Source organism: Panthera tigris, chromosome E1 (genome assembly GCF_018350195.1).
Source record: "Panthera tigris isolate Pti1 chromosome E1, P.tigris_Pti1_mat1.1, whole genome shotgun sequence".
Taxonomy (NCBI): Eukaryota; Metazoa; Chordata; class Mammalia; order Carnivora; family Felidae; genus Panthera; species Panthera tigris.
In genome coordinates, this window is record NC_056673.1 from 37,819,926 (window position 1) to 37,837,052 (window position 17,127).

Genomic DNA, 17,127 nt, shown 5'->3' on the forward strand with positions numbered 1-17,127 from the left:
TCTGAAGACCCCTTAACATTCTTAAGTTATTGAGGGCCCCAAAGAGTTTTTGTTTATATAAATTATATCTATCGATATTTACCAGACATTTAAACTGTGAAATGTATGTAAGTATTTTTTAATGCACTTATGATAATAATAAGTCCATTGCCTTTTAAAAATACTTAACGTCTTAAAATGAAAAATAGCTACTTTTTTCCAAACAGTAAGAGTGACTTTGCTTTACCTTCTTCTGGAGATCCCTTTAATGGCTGGCTTAATGAAAGGCAGCTTGGATTTTTATGTTCCCGCACTTATTCTGTTATGATAGCACATCATGTAACTTCTGGAAAACTCTACTGTAACCTCATGAAAGAACAAGAAACAGGTAAATAACGTATTATACGATTACCTTTTCTCTTGCTAGAAAGGGCCTCAGAGACTCCCCCCACTCCCCAAAAAAGTCCCCAGGCCACCATTTGCTACCAATGATCCTGGAACGGTTGCAGACAGTACCAGCTTGTATGATAATTCCTTTGTCTGCATGTTGACTCAGGTATTATAGAACCTGAAATCCACTGTAGTTTATATTTGCTGTATTCCCAGGACATTCTGCAGAATGGACAAGATACCTGTGTGGTTAGTCATTGTCCTTTTCCTACTATTTTGATGGTAGTAAGGCTTAAAAGTAAACATGGCAGGGGGCACCCGGATTTGAACCGGGGACCTCTTGATCTGCAGTCAAATGCTCTACCCCTGAGCTATACCCCCCTCTGCCAAAGATGAAGGGATTATACCTTAATTGTAGTGTTCACTGACCAGACTTCTCTGGTGATTAATAGCGGTTTAGTACCTATGATTGACTAAACCGATGATTTCAAGTTTCCCAGGGTGATACAAAGAACCAAGGGAAGATTCTTCCTAGCAGTGCCATCCTCCCTGCGTGCAACCTGAGCTGCACTGAATCCCCCAGTCCAGTGCTGTGTGCAGGAGAGGAAGTGCTTCCCTTGCCCTTTTTGACCCTCTCTGCTCCTGTACCAGATGAGCTTCTATTGTCTCAGTTCTCAGCATCTTCAGTCGTTTCCTCTCCCCCTGCTTCTTCAAACATCAACAGGTTTCCCCTAGGTTGGAAAGCTCTTCCTTTAGCTGTGATTGCCCGTCCATTTCTTCTTTCTCACTACCAGAGAGTCGGGGACTTCATTTCTTTATCCAGCACCTGTGTCTGCAGTTCCGCTACTCTGCATCTGCTTTCTCGACTGCCAGTAATGTTTTCCCCTTGGAGTACGGATCTTGTTTCTCCAACTAGACTGTAAGTTCCTCGAGGGCAGGGATCACTTTACATTCGTCCTTGTATTCCCCCACAGTAGTTGGCACAGCGCCTGGTTCACTGTAAGCCTAGTTTGTAGTTGCCAGCCAAACCACAATCGTAATTAAACTCAACTCTCACATTGATTACACCAAACTGGCACCCAAGCAGCTGAATTTTGTTGGAGGAGAGCTCACGAGTCCTGTGTCAACTCATCAATCTCAAAATACCCTCTCTGGTATTCCTACACTACTGGCTGACTAGGTTCACTTTCTCACCAAAGTGACTATTTCACACACTTTCTCCTGTCTCAGACCTTCCATATCGTCTCTCTCCTCACCCTCTTAGCTGAAGAGCTGGCCTCTTCCTTCTTCGAGAAAATCAGAATCAGAAGTAGTGCTGTGCTGGTAAATGGCTGACAACTGGCTTCAAAGGACCCGATTTATAGCATTTGCCAATTCCCATGGCGCAAATACTCCCACCTGCCCATTTCAAGCTACCAACATGAAGTAAGGATGGAAGCAGAGATCAGAGGGTGAGAGGTTCTACCTTGGCTTTGAAGATGGAGGGAGGGGCCATGAGCCAAGAAATGCAGGTGGCCTCTGGAAGCAACCGAAGCCAAGGAAACGGATTCTCTCCTAAAGCCTCCCAAAAGAATACAGGCATGTCAACCTGAGGTTAGCCCTGTGAATTTGATTTTGGAATTCTGACCTCCTGAAGTATAAGATAGTAGATTTGTGTTGTTTTAAGGAAATAAGTTTGTGGTGATTTGTTTATGGCAGCAATAGGAAACAAATACACTGTTGTAATCTAAGATACTACCACCATCTCTCACCTGCACTACTGAAATAGAATCCTAACCTGTCTCTCTGTGTCCATCTTTTTCCTTTCCTTTATTGTGGTAAGAACACTTAACATGAGATCTACCCTCTTCACAGATTTTTAAAAAAAAAATTTTTTTTTTTAATGTTTATTTATTTTTGAGACAGAGAGAGACACAGCATGAACGGGGGAGGGGCAGAGAGAGAGGGAGACACAGAATCGGAAGCAGGCTCCAGGCTCTGAGCCATCAGCCCAGAGCCCGACGCGGGGCTCGAACTCACGGACCGTGAGATCGTGACCTGAGCTGAAGTCGGACGCTTAACCGACTGAGCCACCCAGGCGCCCCCACAGATTTTTAAGTGTGCAAGACAATATTGTTAACTATAGGCACAATGTTGTATAGCAGGTCTCTAGAACTTACCCATTTTGTGTAATTGAAACTTTACACCCATTGGTTAGCAATTCCCCGTGTCTCTTTCCTCATCCCTGGCAACCACCATCCCACTCTCTGCTTCCATGAGTTTGACTGTTTTAGGTACCTCATATAACTCAGTGTTTGTCCTTCTATGATAGGCTTATTTCACTTAGCATGATATCCCATGTTGTAAAATATTGCAAAATTTTCTTCTTTTTTAAAGGCTGAATAATATCCCATTGTACGTATTCTCTATGCAGTTCTTGAGTCCCTAAACATCTTCCCCACAGCAGTGTGGGTGATGATTTCAAATCCCCGCTCAAAAGTGGCCAAAGGCTGGCTTTTCATCCATTTGGGATAAAATCCAGACTCCTTACCTTGGACTATAAGGCCCTCTATGGCCCTGGCTAACTGTCCAGCTATGTTGAATTGCTCTCTCCTTGTCCACCTCTCCAACCTCTCTGGTCCTGGCGCCTTTGCGGTAATCATTCCCACTGCCTAGAATGCCCGCCAACTGTCAGGTGCCCAAATGTCTCTTTCACCTCTTCCAGATCTTAACTTTCTAGTGTCCAGTTTGCCTTCATTAAATTATAAACTCGGCGTGAGAACAGACAGCGTGTTCTGCACCTAAAGTGGGGTAGTTGGGTCCGCTAAAAGAGGGAGGGACCACTAGAGAGTGCAGCCAGCGAAGGTTTCTCAGTGGTGTCTTGGTAGCTGATGTTTGTATTCTTTTTAGAGAGACCAGGGAAAAGGATTCCCTATCTGGTTTTGCAAAAGGTTGTTTTCTGACTTCTTTGGGTAAAGAGATGGGTGGGATTGTGGATACAGAATTGAGCCTATTTTGAAAAGGCAGAATGGTACCTGAGTTCACGTCCTTTCAAAATGCCGTGTCTTCTATTGGTGTTTTAGTTTTGCTCCTCCTTATTAAAAATTTCAGTATTATCTAGTAAGAAGAAACCAACTTTGAACAAATAATATTCAGGATGAAAATTTTAGGATTGCAGTAAAAAGAATTTACCAAGCTCTTACCAGCAGAGGGGGTATAGCTCAGTGGTAGAGCATTTGACTGCAGATCAAGAGGTCCCCGGTTCAAATCCGGGTGCCCCCTTGGCTACCTTTAAGTTTTTCACAGTCAGGTATAACCCAGACATCTAAGGGTTCTCTGAATCTGAAACTCTGGAATCCTTGTCTCTTCTACTTGGCTGATTTCCCCCAGCAAGTACTTGTCCCTTGTACCTGAGAAACAAAGAGCAACACCCCGGAAGTTGAATAGGGATTACTTTGCCAAGCCTTACTACATACCCCAAACTCGTGGAATCCCTGTGGGTAGAAAGAAGACGCAGAACTATTTTCCTGAGACTGTTCTGTTCAAGATCTATTGGTTTAATGTTATAGTTTCTTTTTGGGTAACAATGGAGTGCCCGGCCAGGGCAATATTATTTTGCTTAGTTCATACTCTGAATTGAGAGGACTAGGGGAAGAGAGTCCAAGTTTGGAAGGTTTATCTATGTGGTCACGAAGTTTAAGACCCAGGGCATAGAGAAGATAGGTCAAAAGTAGACGGCGTTCTCTTTCTTTACATTAGCTCAAAGGCAGAGCTTTGGTCTGATCAATGTACAGGTGGTAAGTTTGAGGCCCGGTGTCCAGGAAAGGGGTGAAAAGCTGGGTATTTCTTGGAACTGGGCTTTGCACCAGGACAACAGTCTCCATGTCCAGGCTCTTGACGCTTCTCAGTTATGGGAGCCATTAGGAAAAATGCACTCCAGCATTCCCCCGGGGCTCCAAAGGATGACACAACCAGATTCCGGGTTTAAAATATCACAGCTGCCCCCTGACCCAGGCAGCATGCCTCTCCCTTTCTCCTTTATTTTTCCTTTTTTTGGGCAAAATCTAGTCAACGGGGACGCCATTGCTGCTTTAATTCTTACTATTTCCCTGTGGCCCAACAGTGATCTGATAACAGATATCTGTCCCGCCTTCAGGTTGTGAAACTCCATGGCCTCCTATTACTAGTTCAGTGGTTCTCAAAATGTAGTCCCCCCACCACCAGCAGCATCATCACCCAGGAACTGGTTACAAATGCAAATTCTTGAGGTCCCACCCCAGGCCTACAGAATCAGAAACTGGAGGTGTCTTAACAAGCTCTTCTGGTAATTCTGATGCACACTCAAGTCTGAGAGTCACTGCAATCGTATATCAGTTTGCATCCGGTTGTAACTTTATTTTTGTAAATTAAAATGAGCCTATGGGTGTGCCTTCGCCATTGACATATTTGAATCGCTTTTGGGAAGGGCAAACACAACAGGTCTATGACACCGTTAATAAAGAAAGCTGGAGAAAGGCTTAATTTGTGGGTTTCCCTCTCTTGACCAACTCCCCCATCGGAAACGGAAAGCCAAAATCGGGAGTAATCTTGTCCCCTGACCCTGGCGCCTCCAACTGCCTGACACATGTGAGGCGGCTGGCTGGCGGCCGCCCCAGAAATCCCGACACTTTAGGCGCAGCTTCTTGTACTTGATTTGTGCGAACATCCACTCCTCCTTCTGCTGGGTACAAAGCAAAAGCGAAAGCTTTCTGCTAACGGTTGGAAAATGAGGAAGGCATTTTACAAAACTCGACTTTCTGTTTTCTTTTACTCTAGGATCCAATGTTAAGAGTAGATCCAGTAGTTTGTTAACTACTTTACCACAGAGTGAAGGAAAAGCCACGAAGGGGGCACCCGGATTTGAACCAGGGACCTCTTGATCTGCAGTCAAATGCTCTACCACTGAGCTATACCCCCGCGCCGCTGCAGCGCTTGGAGATGGCTCTTTTGGATGCTAAGACACTGCTACACTGAGGGTAGGGAGAAAGAGTAAGGGGAAAGGAATGAAGGAAGAAAGGGGGCCAAAGGGGAAAGCAGAGGTGTCCGGACCCGGAGAACCCCGGGAAAGCTGCAGGGCAGAGCGCGGGAAGGGTAGAACTAGCTCGGGCTGCGAGGCGCAGTGTCCCGGCGGTAGGGACGGGTTCCGCCCTACGAATGTGGAAAAGGATGTGGGGGGAAGGGAGGCTGAGGGGCGGGGCAGGGGCTTCCCGTTCCGTCCGCAGGTTCACACCAGGTACCTACGGGCACAAAGGAAAGTCCCCGAATCTGGTGAATCCAGTCGGGCGTTCCGGAGCGTTCCAGCCCCACCCTAGACGGGTGCGAGGGATTTGCGCGCCTCTCTCTGCCCGGGCTCCCCAGATGTGCAGCCAGACCGGCTCCGCGCCGTCTCCAGTGCCAAAGGGCCCCTGGCCTCGGGGCGCGCCTCTCCCGGGCACCTTTTGCTGGAGAACGCCCGGGCACGCGGGACCCTCCCGACGCACCTAGACGCGCGCCCCCGGCCCCGCAGCCCTCCCCAGAATCCGCCCCCGCGCAGCCCCACGTCGCCCGGGGAGCGCGCTGCCCGCGCGCGCCCCTGTCCGCGCCCGCGGCGCGTCCCCGCCCCGGTGCAGCCCCTCCTCCCCGCTGTGTTTATTAGGGGAAGGAGGGCGGAGGCGGAGGCCAGTTCCCTAGCTCCAGCCGCCGTCGTCGCTGCCTGTGTAGTTGCAGCCGCGGCCGCCTCCCGCCAGCTCGCTCCGGGGAAAAGAGAACGCGCGCGAGCTCGGGCGTCCCCGCCCCAGCCCTTCCCGGAGCCATGAATCCCAACTGCGCCCGGTGCGGCAAGATTGTGTACCCCACGGAGAAGGTGAACTGTCTGGATAAGGTGAGCCCCGAGATCCGGAGACGCGTCGTTGCGATCCCCGAGCAATGCTCCAGATTAGGGGAGGAGAGAAGGGCCGGGTCATCCCAGCGATCCCGGGAGGAGGGAAGGAGGGCGGTGTCACAGGGTATGGGGACAGACCCCGGTCTGGAAACCGGGAGATCTGCGGCAAGGCGAAGAGTCCGCGCGTGGCGGAGGGCCACTACCGGAGAAGAGTGGGCTCTGTGCCCTGGGGCTGGGAGGACGGAAGAGGAGTAGGGAGGCCAGGCCCCGGGGTGGGGGAAGGTTAGGGGTGCAGTCCCGCCCCCTAGGGCCGGGAGAGTGAGAGGAGACGGCCGCTCCCTCTCCCCGGCGCGCTGAGCGCCAAGTAGGCGGAAGCGCGGGGCGCTGGGGGAGGGGGAGGGGGAGAGGGAGGGGGCGGCGAGGGGGGGCGGGGCAGAGGCTGGGGGGCCCAGTGAAACCTTCAGCTCTGGCCGCAAATGGCCGGACTTCATGGCCTGGAGACTGGGGGGCGGGGGCTATCAGCCGGCGAATGTTGCATCTGGTGAACTGGGCTTCGGATAAGGATCCGAGCCCCTCTGTGAGACCCCTTTTTTTGGACGACCTGCACCCCCCTCGGTGGTTCAACGCTTAATGGACTAGCAGCAGACCTCCTCTATAGCTTCCCAGCCCCCACCTCAAATTAGAAGCCAACTCCCGGGGCTGGGCTGCCCAGCCAGAGCGGGGCGGGGTCGGGTGCTGGAGTAGGGTGGGTGGGGGTGCTTTGCAGAGATCTCCTGAAATTGTGCTCAGAGCCTGAGACTGGCTTGTAGAACAAAGAAATAACTTTTCAAAGCAGGTTTCCCCAACGGAGGGTGAGGTTGGCTGAGTTCAGGGGAAGCCAAGAAAAGGGGGAGGTGTTAGGAAGAGGGGAAGGTGGCCTTCTGGAAATTCACGGTCCCCTGGGGGCCCTTACGCGTCGTCTCCCCCATCCATGCTGGACTTGTTCATCTGGTTGCTATTACACTTTTGGAGGGGGGCGGAGAGTAGAACTGGGTGTTTCCAGCAGTTTGGGGTAGGTTCCGGTCTTTTAAGCTCCCTAAGATACTAAGGCGATGCCTCCCCTCTGCATCTTCTCCCCACTCTGGAGGAGAAGCCTCTGTGGTTTTGTCTCCCTCCTCATCATGCCTTTTGCCCACCTCCCAAAGCTGGCTCCAAGTCCAAATGTTCCCTCCTAACTGTCTGAACTGGCAGGGGTTGGGGGGCATGGGATGGAAGAGGGGTACAGAAGTCTGGGGCCAACTTCTTCATTGCACACCTGGAGCCAGGGTTTATTTGGGAAAGGATAGTTCATTGGATACTTTTGGCCTCTTCCCTCCCCTTTGGGATTGACCCTTTCTCAGTGATCTTTAGCCTCTGAATCAGGGAGATGGGATTGTGTTCCCAGGTCCTGAAATACATTTGAACTTGCTCTTGGGGGAATCGAGTATATAGGGCTGCTGCTGTTTCTCTGTCTCTCCTGGTCTTGGCTGGGCAGGAGGAGAGGAGGGCTTATATCATGAACACAAGCGATGTGGGTGCTGACCTTCCCAAAGACCATGCCAGCCTCCGGAGGGCAGGACTTGAGCTAGGAGGCACTAGCTAAAGAACAGACTGTCCTTGCATCTGGGATTTTTACCTTCCCCTAGTGGGGAGGGATTTTGGCCTCTGCATTTCATGTGCCTCTCTTATTCTCCATAGTCATGGACTGGGAAGAGGCTGTGGGCTCTTTCACCTGTATAAGGCAGAAGCAACGTATGGTGGAGGGATTATTGGGCCAGGAGTTGGGAGACTTGATCCTAGTTCCAGGTCTGCTCCCACCAGCTTTATGAATGGCTCTAGGCCTCAGTATTCACCATCTGTCAGATGGGTATGAATGATGTCATTTCCTTGGAGGTGGGACAGTGTACTAAAGTGCCCAGAAGGGGATGTGGTATAGGCTGTGCCCTCCCTATCTTTCTGGGATAGTTGGTCCAGCCCCACATTCAGCTCCCTCGTAAAGTCTTTTGAGAGTGCTGTGTGCCAGAGGGGAGAGGGTAGTGATCCCACAAAGTGCCTTCCCCTGGGGGTTCTCTTGTCCTAGCTGGAAGAGGACATTCAGGCAGGTGGGGGCAGGTGGGGTTGCCCTGGGAAGGAGGTTTTTTTAAAAAGCCCCGTGAGGGGCTCAAACTCACGATTCTAGGGTAAAGACCTGAGCTGAGATCAAGAGTCTGACGCTTGACTGTCTGAGCCACCCAGGTGCCCTTCCTCCTCTTTTTTTGAGCTCTCCTTACAGGAGGTGGCCCTGGGGAGACCTCACCCCCTGCACTGAGCAGGAGGCCTAGAATATTTAGGTATCAGACCTGTTCCATGTAACCCTCCTCAGGCAGTAAGGACAGACACTTGGACTAGGGACCTGGTGCCCAGAGGACCGAGACCTGGGAGGGGGGAACATTCAGTCCCATAGGTGTGGTTGCTAACCAACTTCCCAAGGCCTGCCATTTTATAGGAGAGAGTCAAATTAGACTCATTTCACTACGATTTCCCTATGGCACATAGCTCACGATGTGACCCAGAGCACGGGCCACGTCCTTGGTGTTAGTCTTTTCTCCTCCCTGAGCCTTATCTCCTGAAGGCTTAAGTGGGTAAAGGCCATGTCACCTCTGATGGCCACCCTGCCCCCAACCTGCAGTACCCAGTATGCTGTGCACGCTGAATAAATATGTATTGCTGATGACGATGTTTGAGGAAGGAGGTCGAAATGTGCTTCCCCAGAGGACTTCTGGGCTTAGAGTTGGGGGGAGAAACGGGGTGACCTCATTCACTCATTCATTCGACAAATATTTATTGAGCACCTGCTTTGTGCCAGGCTCTCTGAATGACTGCTGCAGGAACGTTTGGGGAGGAAGAGAGTCTGTGTCTTGACACGTCCTCTACATTTTGAGAAGGGTGGAGTTTTGTCCCCAACCCTGTTGGGAAGCATTTGTATCCGGGGACCTGTGCACTGTCTAGAATCTCCCCTGGCTTGCTTTCCCAGGCTCCTGAAAATAGGTGGAGATATTCAGGAAGGCTAGAGGACTGGTAGGCTGCTAGTTCCCCTGGAATGCTTTTTTTTTTTTTTTTTTTTTCTGGACTGCTTCTTTGGGAGGGCTCTCCTCCTCTGGTGGTCTGAGCCACCCCTCCACACCCCCAGGGGGCAGCAAGGCAGAAGGCGGCTGGGCTAGACACAGAAGAGGAGGCAGGTCCATGAAGCCGTGGTGCCCCATTTTCCCAGCTGAACCCCACGATCACTTTGTGATCATCCGTTCACAGGAGCTACTCCTTATTGCGACGTGTCAGCTTCAGTCTTCACAAAACCGATGCGATTGCTCCTCTGAATTATGAACCCCCTAAACGGAGGCTCAGATAGGTCATGCGGCTCACTCCCCGCTCACCCAGAGCTGTGAGCAGCCGCTTCCCCTACCTGCACCGTGATTCCAGAGGGAGAGTGGCTGGCCCAAGCCTCGACCAAGTATGGAGGACCTTGCTTCTGCCCCCATCAGCCTCCATTTGCCTTTCTGTGGAGTGGGGTTTCAGTGGAACGGGTTGTAGTTTTGGAGCTGTGGGTGAGAGCGTGGAGGGCACTGCCGGTGCCTGGAGATGGGCTGAGAGGGTTCTTATTGGCACTGGACATCTGGGTTTTGTGACTAGGGAAACCGTGGACTCCCAGGGCAGCAGGAAGGATTAGAGTTGCACGCCCAAAGGTGTACTTTGCCCCCCGCCGCCCCGAGACTACAGGCTCAGGAATGCATCTCTGAAAACTTCTTATCTGGGGCCTTTGGGAAAAGGGGGTGCTCTTGCTCTGGGACAAGGCCAGTGGGGCAAGGGAGGGAGGCAGACAGGTCCTGGTGGGGCCGTACTGACTTATTTCCCTGTGTCATTCACTGGACCCGACTGAAACAGGGATGGGGTTTCTTTCCTCTTGGGGTCCCCAGCCCAGGCTTGGCCCACAGGGACTGTTGGGTGACTTGTCATCTTCTGTTCCCCCTTCCACTCCTCCCTCGCCCCGCTCCAAAGAGGACACAGTAGCGGGAGCTGCCGGATTTTCTTTAACCTTGGAGCCCTCCTCTAGAGAGAGGAGGGAAGTGACAGGAAGCCGCTATCAGTGCTGGGCTTGGAGCCTGGAACTGGGTCATCTCATTCCTCCCACCACCCCCACCCCACCCCTCTGTGAGACCACTTTCCAGACTCAGAGACTGAGTTCAGTAGTGACCCTGAAGGCACTCGGTCCCCTCTTGTTTTCATTATTCTGCTCCTGAGCCCCATGTAAGGGAACAGGTGACTACTGCCCCAGCCTTTAATGTGTTAGCTGAGAGCAAGGGGTCTTGGGGTGAGGGGGGAAGAGCTAATGATGGAAATGGGCCCCATCCCCTCATGGGGGCCCCCGTCCTCCAAAAGGCAGCTAGGAGGTTTCTTGTGGAACCTCCTGCACCCCCAGCCTGGCCAGTCTGCTCTGCCCCCCTTCCCCAGGGGCTCAGCTCCAGGGTGGGGACCTGGCCATCTGCTAGGGTAGGGCTGTCTCTTTCTTTCCCTGTGTCTCCCCCAAGTCGATCAGGAGGCAGCGTTGGAGGTCCCCAGTCCTAGGACAGTGCATATTCCTGCATATGTGTGTGTGAAAGTGGGTCATGGTCCGGATTCCAGAGAATGTTTTTCCTGGCAGGCCCCTGAGGGGGTGGGGGGGAGGCGGAGGCCCAGGCAGGGGCCTGTGCAGCTAGGCAGGCAGCGGCCAGCAGACTGGGTGGTGACAGGGCTGGGGCACTCTGCCAGCACCTCCCAGGCATTGGGGAAGAGAGAGGGGCTGTGACTTTGGGGGCTGGTGGGGGCCGGGACTACCCTGTTCTGGTCTGCCAGCCAGGTTGCATGTGCTGGGTTTTTGTATGGAGAGGAGTCTGGGCTGGGCTCTGGGATGGGCCCAGGTTGGGGTGAGGGCCAAGCTTACGCCAGCCGTGCCTTTGCTTCCAGACTTCCAGCTGGCCATCTTCCCAAAAAAGTGGTTCTCCTATCACTTCATTTACTATTCCAGCTTTGGAGAGTCTCCTCGATAGGGAAAGTACCCTGTTAGAAGGTGATTACCCCCAAGTTATCCCCTGGTCCCTGGTTGAAGTGGGCCAGGGTCGAGGAGGTGGTATCCCAGCTTCTCAGCTTCCTTTTTTCTGTCCCCTCTTCCAAAGTGTCCCAGAAACATCCCTTGGCTGGGCAACACATTTTGAAAAGCCCTGTCTTGGAGGGATTCCTTAACAGATGGCTACGAACCAGCCCTGTGCTGGGCACCTTCGCAAGTCTCCCTGGGCTCTTCCCTGGCTTCCGGCCTCCTTCTTTGAGGGGTCAGGAGTGTCTTCCTCTGACTGCTGGGAAATGGGGCTGAGACGGGCCAGCCAGTTCACCAGACAGCCCGGATTCTGGGGTCCTGGAAGCTGGACTCCAGGTTGGTGTTGATCCTGGGCTGCCGGGGGGGGGGGGGGCGATTTCTATATCCTTTGTGTGGGTTTGCCCGAGAATCAGCATTTCTCAGGATGGGAGCATTTCTGTTGCATCGGTCCCCCTTCCCTCCTGGTCTTTGGCTCTGTTCCCCTTGACTGGCCCCCCTGGATTGGTCCCTGGGTTTTGCTGGAGTCTTACCCGCATTGTAGCTGTGGTTGGGCACAGGGAAGCCCCACCTGCTTCCCAGCACACACAAGCCTCCACCCGGAGCTGCTGAGCCCCCTCTGCTGGGTTTGTACCTGTCATGGGGCCCAGCACCTAACATTCGAGTACTTAGAGGGGGCAAGCGCTGTGCTGAGTGTCTTACAGGTGGTTTCTCATTTGCTCCTCATTATTGCTGATACTCTTTTCAGACATGAAGATGGCTGGGAGGCATACGCCCTGACCAAGTTCACACAGCTAGTCAGGGTGGAGCTTTGATGCCCACTGTGGGGGATGTACCTCCGAGCAGAGCTCTGTAATACCTCAGAGGGAGAGCGGCTGTGGGGGTCCTCTCGTCCCAGTTATCTGACTGGGGCTGGGAGAAGGGGAAGGGAAGGAGAAAGGGTATGAGTGTGGTGGCTAGAGCTTGGGGCACCCACCCCCCACCTGGTCACGGGTCCTTCGAAGTGGGAGGTATGAGAGCTGGAGCAGCGCCAGGGGCCCATGTGTGGCGGTCCTGGAGCGAGAGTGAGGAGTGCCAGGGTTTCGGCCCAGGGGCCTGGTGGCCGGCCCTCCTCCCCTTCTCCAGACCCTGTCAGGCTGCGGGGCTGCCCCTCTGAGTTCAGCAGCTGTGGCTTCTTAGCAACCCTGGGGCAGCTTTGCATAAGCAATGAGGCTTCTGGTGGTGGGGGGGGGGCGGGGGGGGCAGCAGGAGTGCTCGGGGAGGTGGGGCCATCCTTCTGGGGACAGCTTGCCACTGTTAGAACCGGCCCCTTCCACGCTCACCCTTCATGCTTGCCCGTCTCCTGCTCCTGACAGCTCAAATGGCTGACGGGTGGGGAGTGCGGAAGGGAGGAGAATGTCAACGGCTGCCAGAGCCTGTGACTTGAGATGTCCCCGGCTCACCCCCGGGGTGATTCTGTGTTCCAGTCCCTGGGAGGGAGGGCTCCTTCCTAGGGCCCCAGTGCCCCTTCCCGAAGTCCTGGTGTCTGATGGCTGTCCCCCCCTCTGTGCCTCTGTCCCCAGTTCTGGCATAAAGCATGCTTCCACTGTGAGACCTGCAAGATGACACTCAACATGAAGAACTACAAGGGCTACGAGAAGACGCCCTACTGCAACGCGTGAGTCCTGCCTCCCTCCCTAGCTCTTCCTTGTGTTCTCACGATGTTGCCCAGCACTTGCACGCTCTACCTGAGAAGCGTTCAGCGCGTTTAGTCCTCACCCCGGCTGGATGAAGTAAGGGCTGCTGGCGTGCCCATTTTACAGGGAGGGGAAACTGAGGCTCGGGAAAGGAATATTCTTCCCCCAGATCACACGGCTAGCGAGAGGCTGGTTGAAACCCAGCCAGGCAAGCGTGTTCTTCCCAGTGCACCCTGCTGCGAGAGAGGGCCCAACGCGCTCCTTCAGGAAACAGTGCTCTCTCTTACTTACCCCCCGCCGGAGGAGCTTGGGGGGGCTTCTGGCAGCAGCCCTTCCTGGCGTTCATCTCTTGAGAACTGAGGGCAACGTGAAGGGGTGGCTGGGCCTGGGGCAGGCCTCTCCCTGCCGGTGAGGGAGGCCGTGGAAACCTTCATGTCTTTTCCAGTGGAGTTGGCTGGGGCTCTGTTCCTTTCACACTGGGACCCGCAGCCTGTCCTGATGCGGGGAGGTGGGTAGAGGTGGGGTCCTCCATCCAGAAGGACACCCCTCTCCCATCCCTTGCAGTTCTGGACAGTGCACCGCCTTCTACCTTCAACTTGACGTCATATGTAGCAAGTGTAAACTCAGTGCAGGTCCACGGTATATGCAGGACCTCCCAGCCACCCTGCTAGTGAGGGCTTCAGAAGGTCAAGTCACTGAGTCACGGCAAAATCCATATTCAAAGAAATTCAGGATCTGACTTGCGTCTAGGAATTTCTTTGGTCAGGAGGCTCTTCGCGGCAGAATCGCTGAGGAGGGGAACACTGGGACTTGTCGAAAGGGGTGGGGGGCTTAAACACCCTTGAAAGGCTGCCTCTCCCTCACAGCACCCCCAGTCCCCTCCTGATACCCCAACCTCATCATCCCTGGGGGTTTGAACATTCATCAGGCATGGGTGCCTGCCAACTGCTATATGCCAACCTGTGTCAGGGACTGGGAAAGGAGATTTCTTAAAAAAAATTTTTTTCTAATGTTTATTCATTTTTGAGAGAGAGCGTGAGTTGGAGGGGGGCTGCATAGAGAGACGAAGACACAGAATCTGATTCAGGCTCCAGGCTCTGAGCTGTCAGCACAGAGCCCAGTGTGGGGCTCAGACTCACGAACCACAAGATCACGACCTGAGCCGAAGTCGGATGCTCAACCGACTGAGCCACCCAGGGGCCCCTGGGAAAAGAGATTTCTAAATGACAAAAATCTCAAGCCCAAGAAGCAACCTGGATATTGTCTTTTCTGGGAGGGATTGGGCACTGGGAAGGCTGCCTGGGGTAGAAGGAAGATCCCAGCTCTCTCCTGGCTTTTGCTTCAGCTGCCTCCTCTCTTCTATTAGCTTCCACTGGTCCTCTCCCCCCCTACCAACCCCTCCCACCCCCCAAGGGAAATGGGACATTCTTAGAATTCTTACAGGCTCACACAAGCCCTGATTCTCTGCCACTTCCTCCCTCTGTTGGGGAGCGGGGTGGGGTTCAATAAAGCCAGAGGCCCGGGCAGTGTAACCCCTTCATGGCTGGACCACTTGGAGCTGGATTCTGGGCCCTGAGACTCCTTTGGGGGCAGTTTCTGAGCCTCGGCCCCACCCGGCAGAAGTCTGGCTGAGCCACGTCTCTTCCTAAGACTCTAGTAGCCTAGCATTCAGTGAGCATTGGGAGTTGGTGACAGCAGCCAGCCTTGTCCTTGTTTCTCGGCGTTTTCTCAGCCTGATGCCCGAGTCCTAGGCTAACTGTTCTCACCCTCTTCTGGGGAGGCTGCGGTAAGTGGGGGTGGGGACTCCTGGAGGTGTTGGGGTCTCTGGGGGCGGTAGAAGATGAAGCACCTCTCCCCGGATGCTGCTTCCACAGTGCCCAGGCAGAGGCTCCTGTCTCTGCCCTGGCCCCCAGCCAGAGAAGCAGACTGGCCTCTCTCTGTTTCCCCAGGCTTTACCGCCCCAGCCTCTGCCCTGCCCAGTTGACCTTTGGCCCAGCTGGGATGTTACCTCGGAGGACTCAGAGGACTCTGAATGAGAGCTGAAGCTCTGGGGGGATGTGTGGCCCGGCTGTGTCTCAGGCTGTGTCTCACCTCCGCTGGGAGTGGGCAGAGTAACACCCTGCCCGAGGCGCTCACACTCCCTCAGCCAGCGTCTGCTAGCAGTTGGTCCGGACCCAGCAAGCCTGACGAGGTAATTCCAGGATAAGCCAGATGTAGTAGGCTCGGCCTGCAGGGAGCACCCTCAGGGCCTGTCTGAGCTTCAGTTTCTCCATGGTTACACATTCCCACCCAGGGATGCTGGGCCCCTAGACCAAAGAGTACTGAGCACCTGCCATGTGCCAGGCACTGTGCCCGCGTCCCCTCTCATTCCTTCCTGTTTGCTTTCTGCCTCTGGCCCCATCCTCCAGTGACATTCAGGTTCCTGAATCTTGGGGTTTGCCAGGGTGTAGCTTTGCCCCCACCCCCATCCTGGCCTTGCTTTGTGGACCTCAGGCCTGGCTTCCCTCCTTCTCAGAAGTAGCGTCTGCTCAAGACCCACGGGGGCAGGTGATCTCTCCCCGCCCTTTGCCAGGGAGTTGGACCCCTCCCCCCCTCAGTGAGCGAGAGTGTATGAGTTTGTTGTGCAGGGAGGCTTCTGTGTTCTGCCTCTTTCTGGCCAGTCCCTGAGTCAGGATCTTGTAGGGGGTGGTCAAGAGAGAGCAGAGGGCTCTCAGTCATTCCCCGGTTGGCTTCTCAAGACCGAGATTTTAAAATGTTCCGGAAAGGGACTGTAAGCAGCCAAAGGGCCTCTTCTGTTTCTCTCATTGCACTAGGCTTGTTTTGGGGTTAGGCAGCAGAGAGAACCCACGCTAGATCACAGCCAGCCTGCTGGGCCGTGATGGACCCCCCGCAAACGTACCCTTAAACACGTGCCTGCTGCGGATCCAGACACATACGCTTTCTCCTGGTGTGGGGCCGGGGAGAGATGCCAGGGAGTCAGACTGAATAGGTTGCATCTGTGTCATACTTCCAGGCACAGCCGCCCAGGCATTGCCATGGCAAGGGGGAGGTGCGCCTTTCCGCTTTTGCACAATGGCTCGTGGTACCAGAACCACTGTTCCTCAGATTCTTTCGTGAAACGTCTAGGTGGGTGGAGTGAGCCTGCTCCCTTGGGTTAGAGGAATATTTACACCCTCGATTATTTGTTTTGTAAACCACATTTTCCGAAAGTGGGGCTCATCTGTCCGCATGCACGAACCAGCCCCCTTTCCTCCATGCAAATAGTGTGGGAGTGTGGAGGTCAGAGGTGGGGTGGGGGTGGGAAGAAATGTGCCTGCGCCCTCCTCCTTGGGGGCCACGAATCAGTGCAGGCTGCACACCCGAGGCAGAGTTGCAGACCAGGGGAACCAGGTTTGGGGATATCAAGTGTGGAGGTGGACATGGGTCAGGGAAGAAAGGGGGAGGCGCTCAGATGCCCCCTCCCCCTCTTCACTGACTACAGGTTTCGGGGTCCATCCTTCACAGTTTCCTTGAGTTGTGTGATGCGGGGCTGAGGAGGCTGGAGATGGCCCCGGCACTGGAGAACAACTTGACTGTGGTCCTGCTCCTTCCCTCAGGTCTCAGAGTGTGGGGTCTGGGTGCTCCAAACGTCTCTGGATTCTGCCAGACTGTGTCGAATCCCAGCTGCTCTTGGGGATGGGGTATTGGTGGGCAAATCTAGGACTGGGGTCTGGGGCTTTCCCACTTCCCTCTTTCCTGCCTCTGATTGGGAAAAACGGGATCAGACGTGTCAGGAAGTAGGTGTAGCACCCGGAGTGGGAGTGAGAGGCGGGTATGTGATGTGTGTTTGGGATGGGGCGGCAGGTTCAAAGGGGCAGCCACAGTGGCCAAATGCAGTCTCTTCCCCCGCCCCCACCCCGACTCATTCCCAAAGCCTTAAATCCAGAGATGTCAGGGCCTCAAGGAACCTCAGAGATCACTTTGTTTCTGAACGAACCCGTTTTATAGATGAGGAAACTGAGGCCCAGTGTTTCCATGCCTTACCCAACTTGGCAGAATTATTTCTCTTTATGTATTGCCATCAGGGACTGGTACCAGCTTTGATT

General features: G+C 53.9%; 1 protein-coding gene, 1 long non-coding RNA gene and 3 other non-coding genes across 6 annotated transcripts in view; 3 read left to right on the top strand and 2 right to left on the bottom strand.

Moving 5' to 3' along the window:
• LASP1 (LIM and SH3 protein 1) overlaps positions 1–17,127 on the top strand; it is a 48,259-nt gene that overhangs the window by 5,973 nt on the left and 25,159 nt on the right. Inside the window, exons 1-2 of one of the 2 annotated variants that reach the window (XM_007085767.3) lie at positions 6,017–6,247; positions 12,929–13,023. In XM_007085767.3, coding sequence (XP_007085829.2) covers positions 6,179–6,247; positions 12,929–13,023 — 164 coding nt within the window. In that variant the 5' untranslated portion in view covers positions 6,017–6,178. Of the gene's footprint in view, positions 1–6,016; positions 6,248–12,928; positions 13,024–17,127 lie in introns of those variants that run through there. The other variant, XM_042967636.1, reaches the window with a different exon arrangement.
• LOC122233753 lies at positions 217–2,151 on the top strand. Its single transcript, XR_006211448.1, has 3 exons — positions 217–367; positions 1,094–1,288; positions 1,634–2,151. It is a non-coding gene; the product is annotated as an uncharacterized LOC122233753 (long non-coding RNA).
• On the bottom strand, positions 679–750 carry TRNAC-GCA. The gene has a single exon. It is a non-coding gene; the product is annotated as a tRNA-Cys (tRNA).
• On the top strand, positions 3,559–3,630 carry TRNAC-GCA. The gene has a single exon. It is a non-coding gene; the product is annotated as a tRNA-Cys (tRNA).
• On the bottom strand, positions 5,233–5,304 carry TRNAC-GCA. The gene has a single exon. It is a non-coding gene; the product is annotated as a tRNA-Cys (tRNA).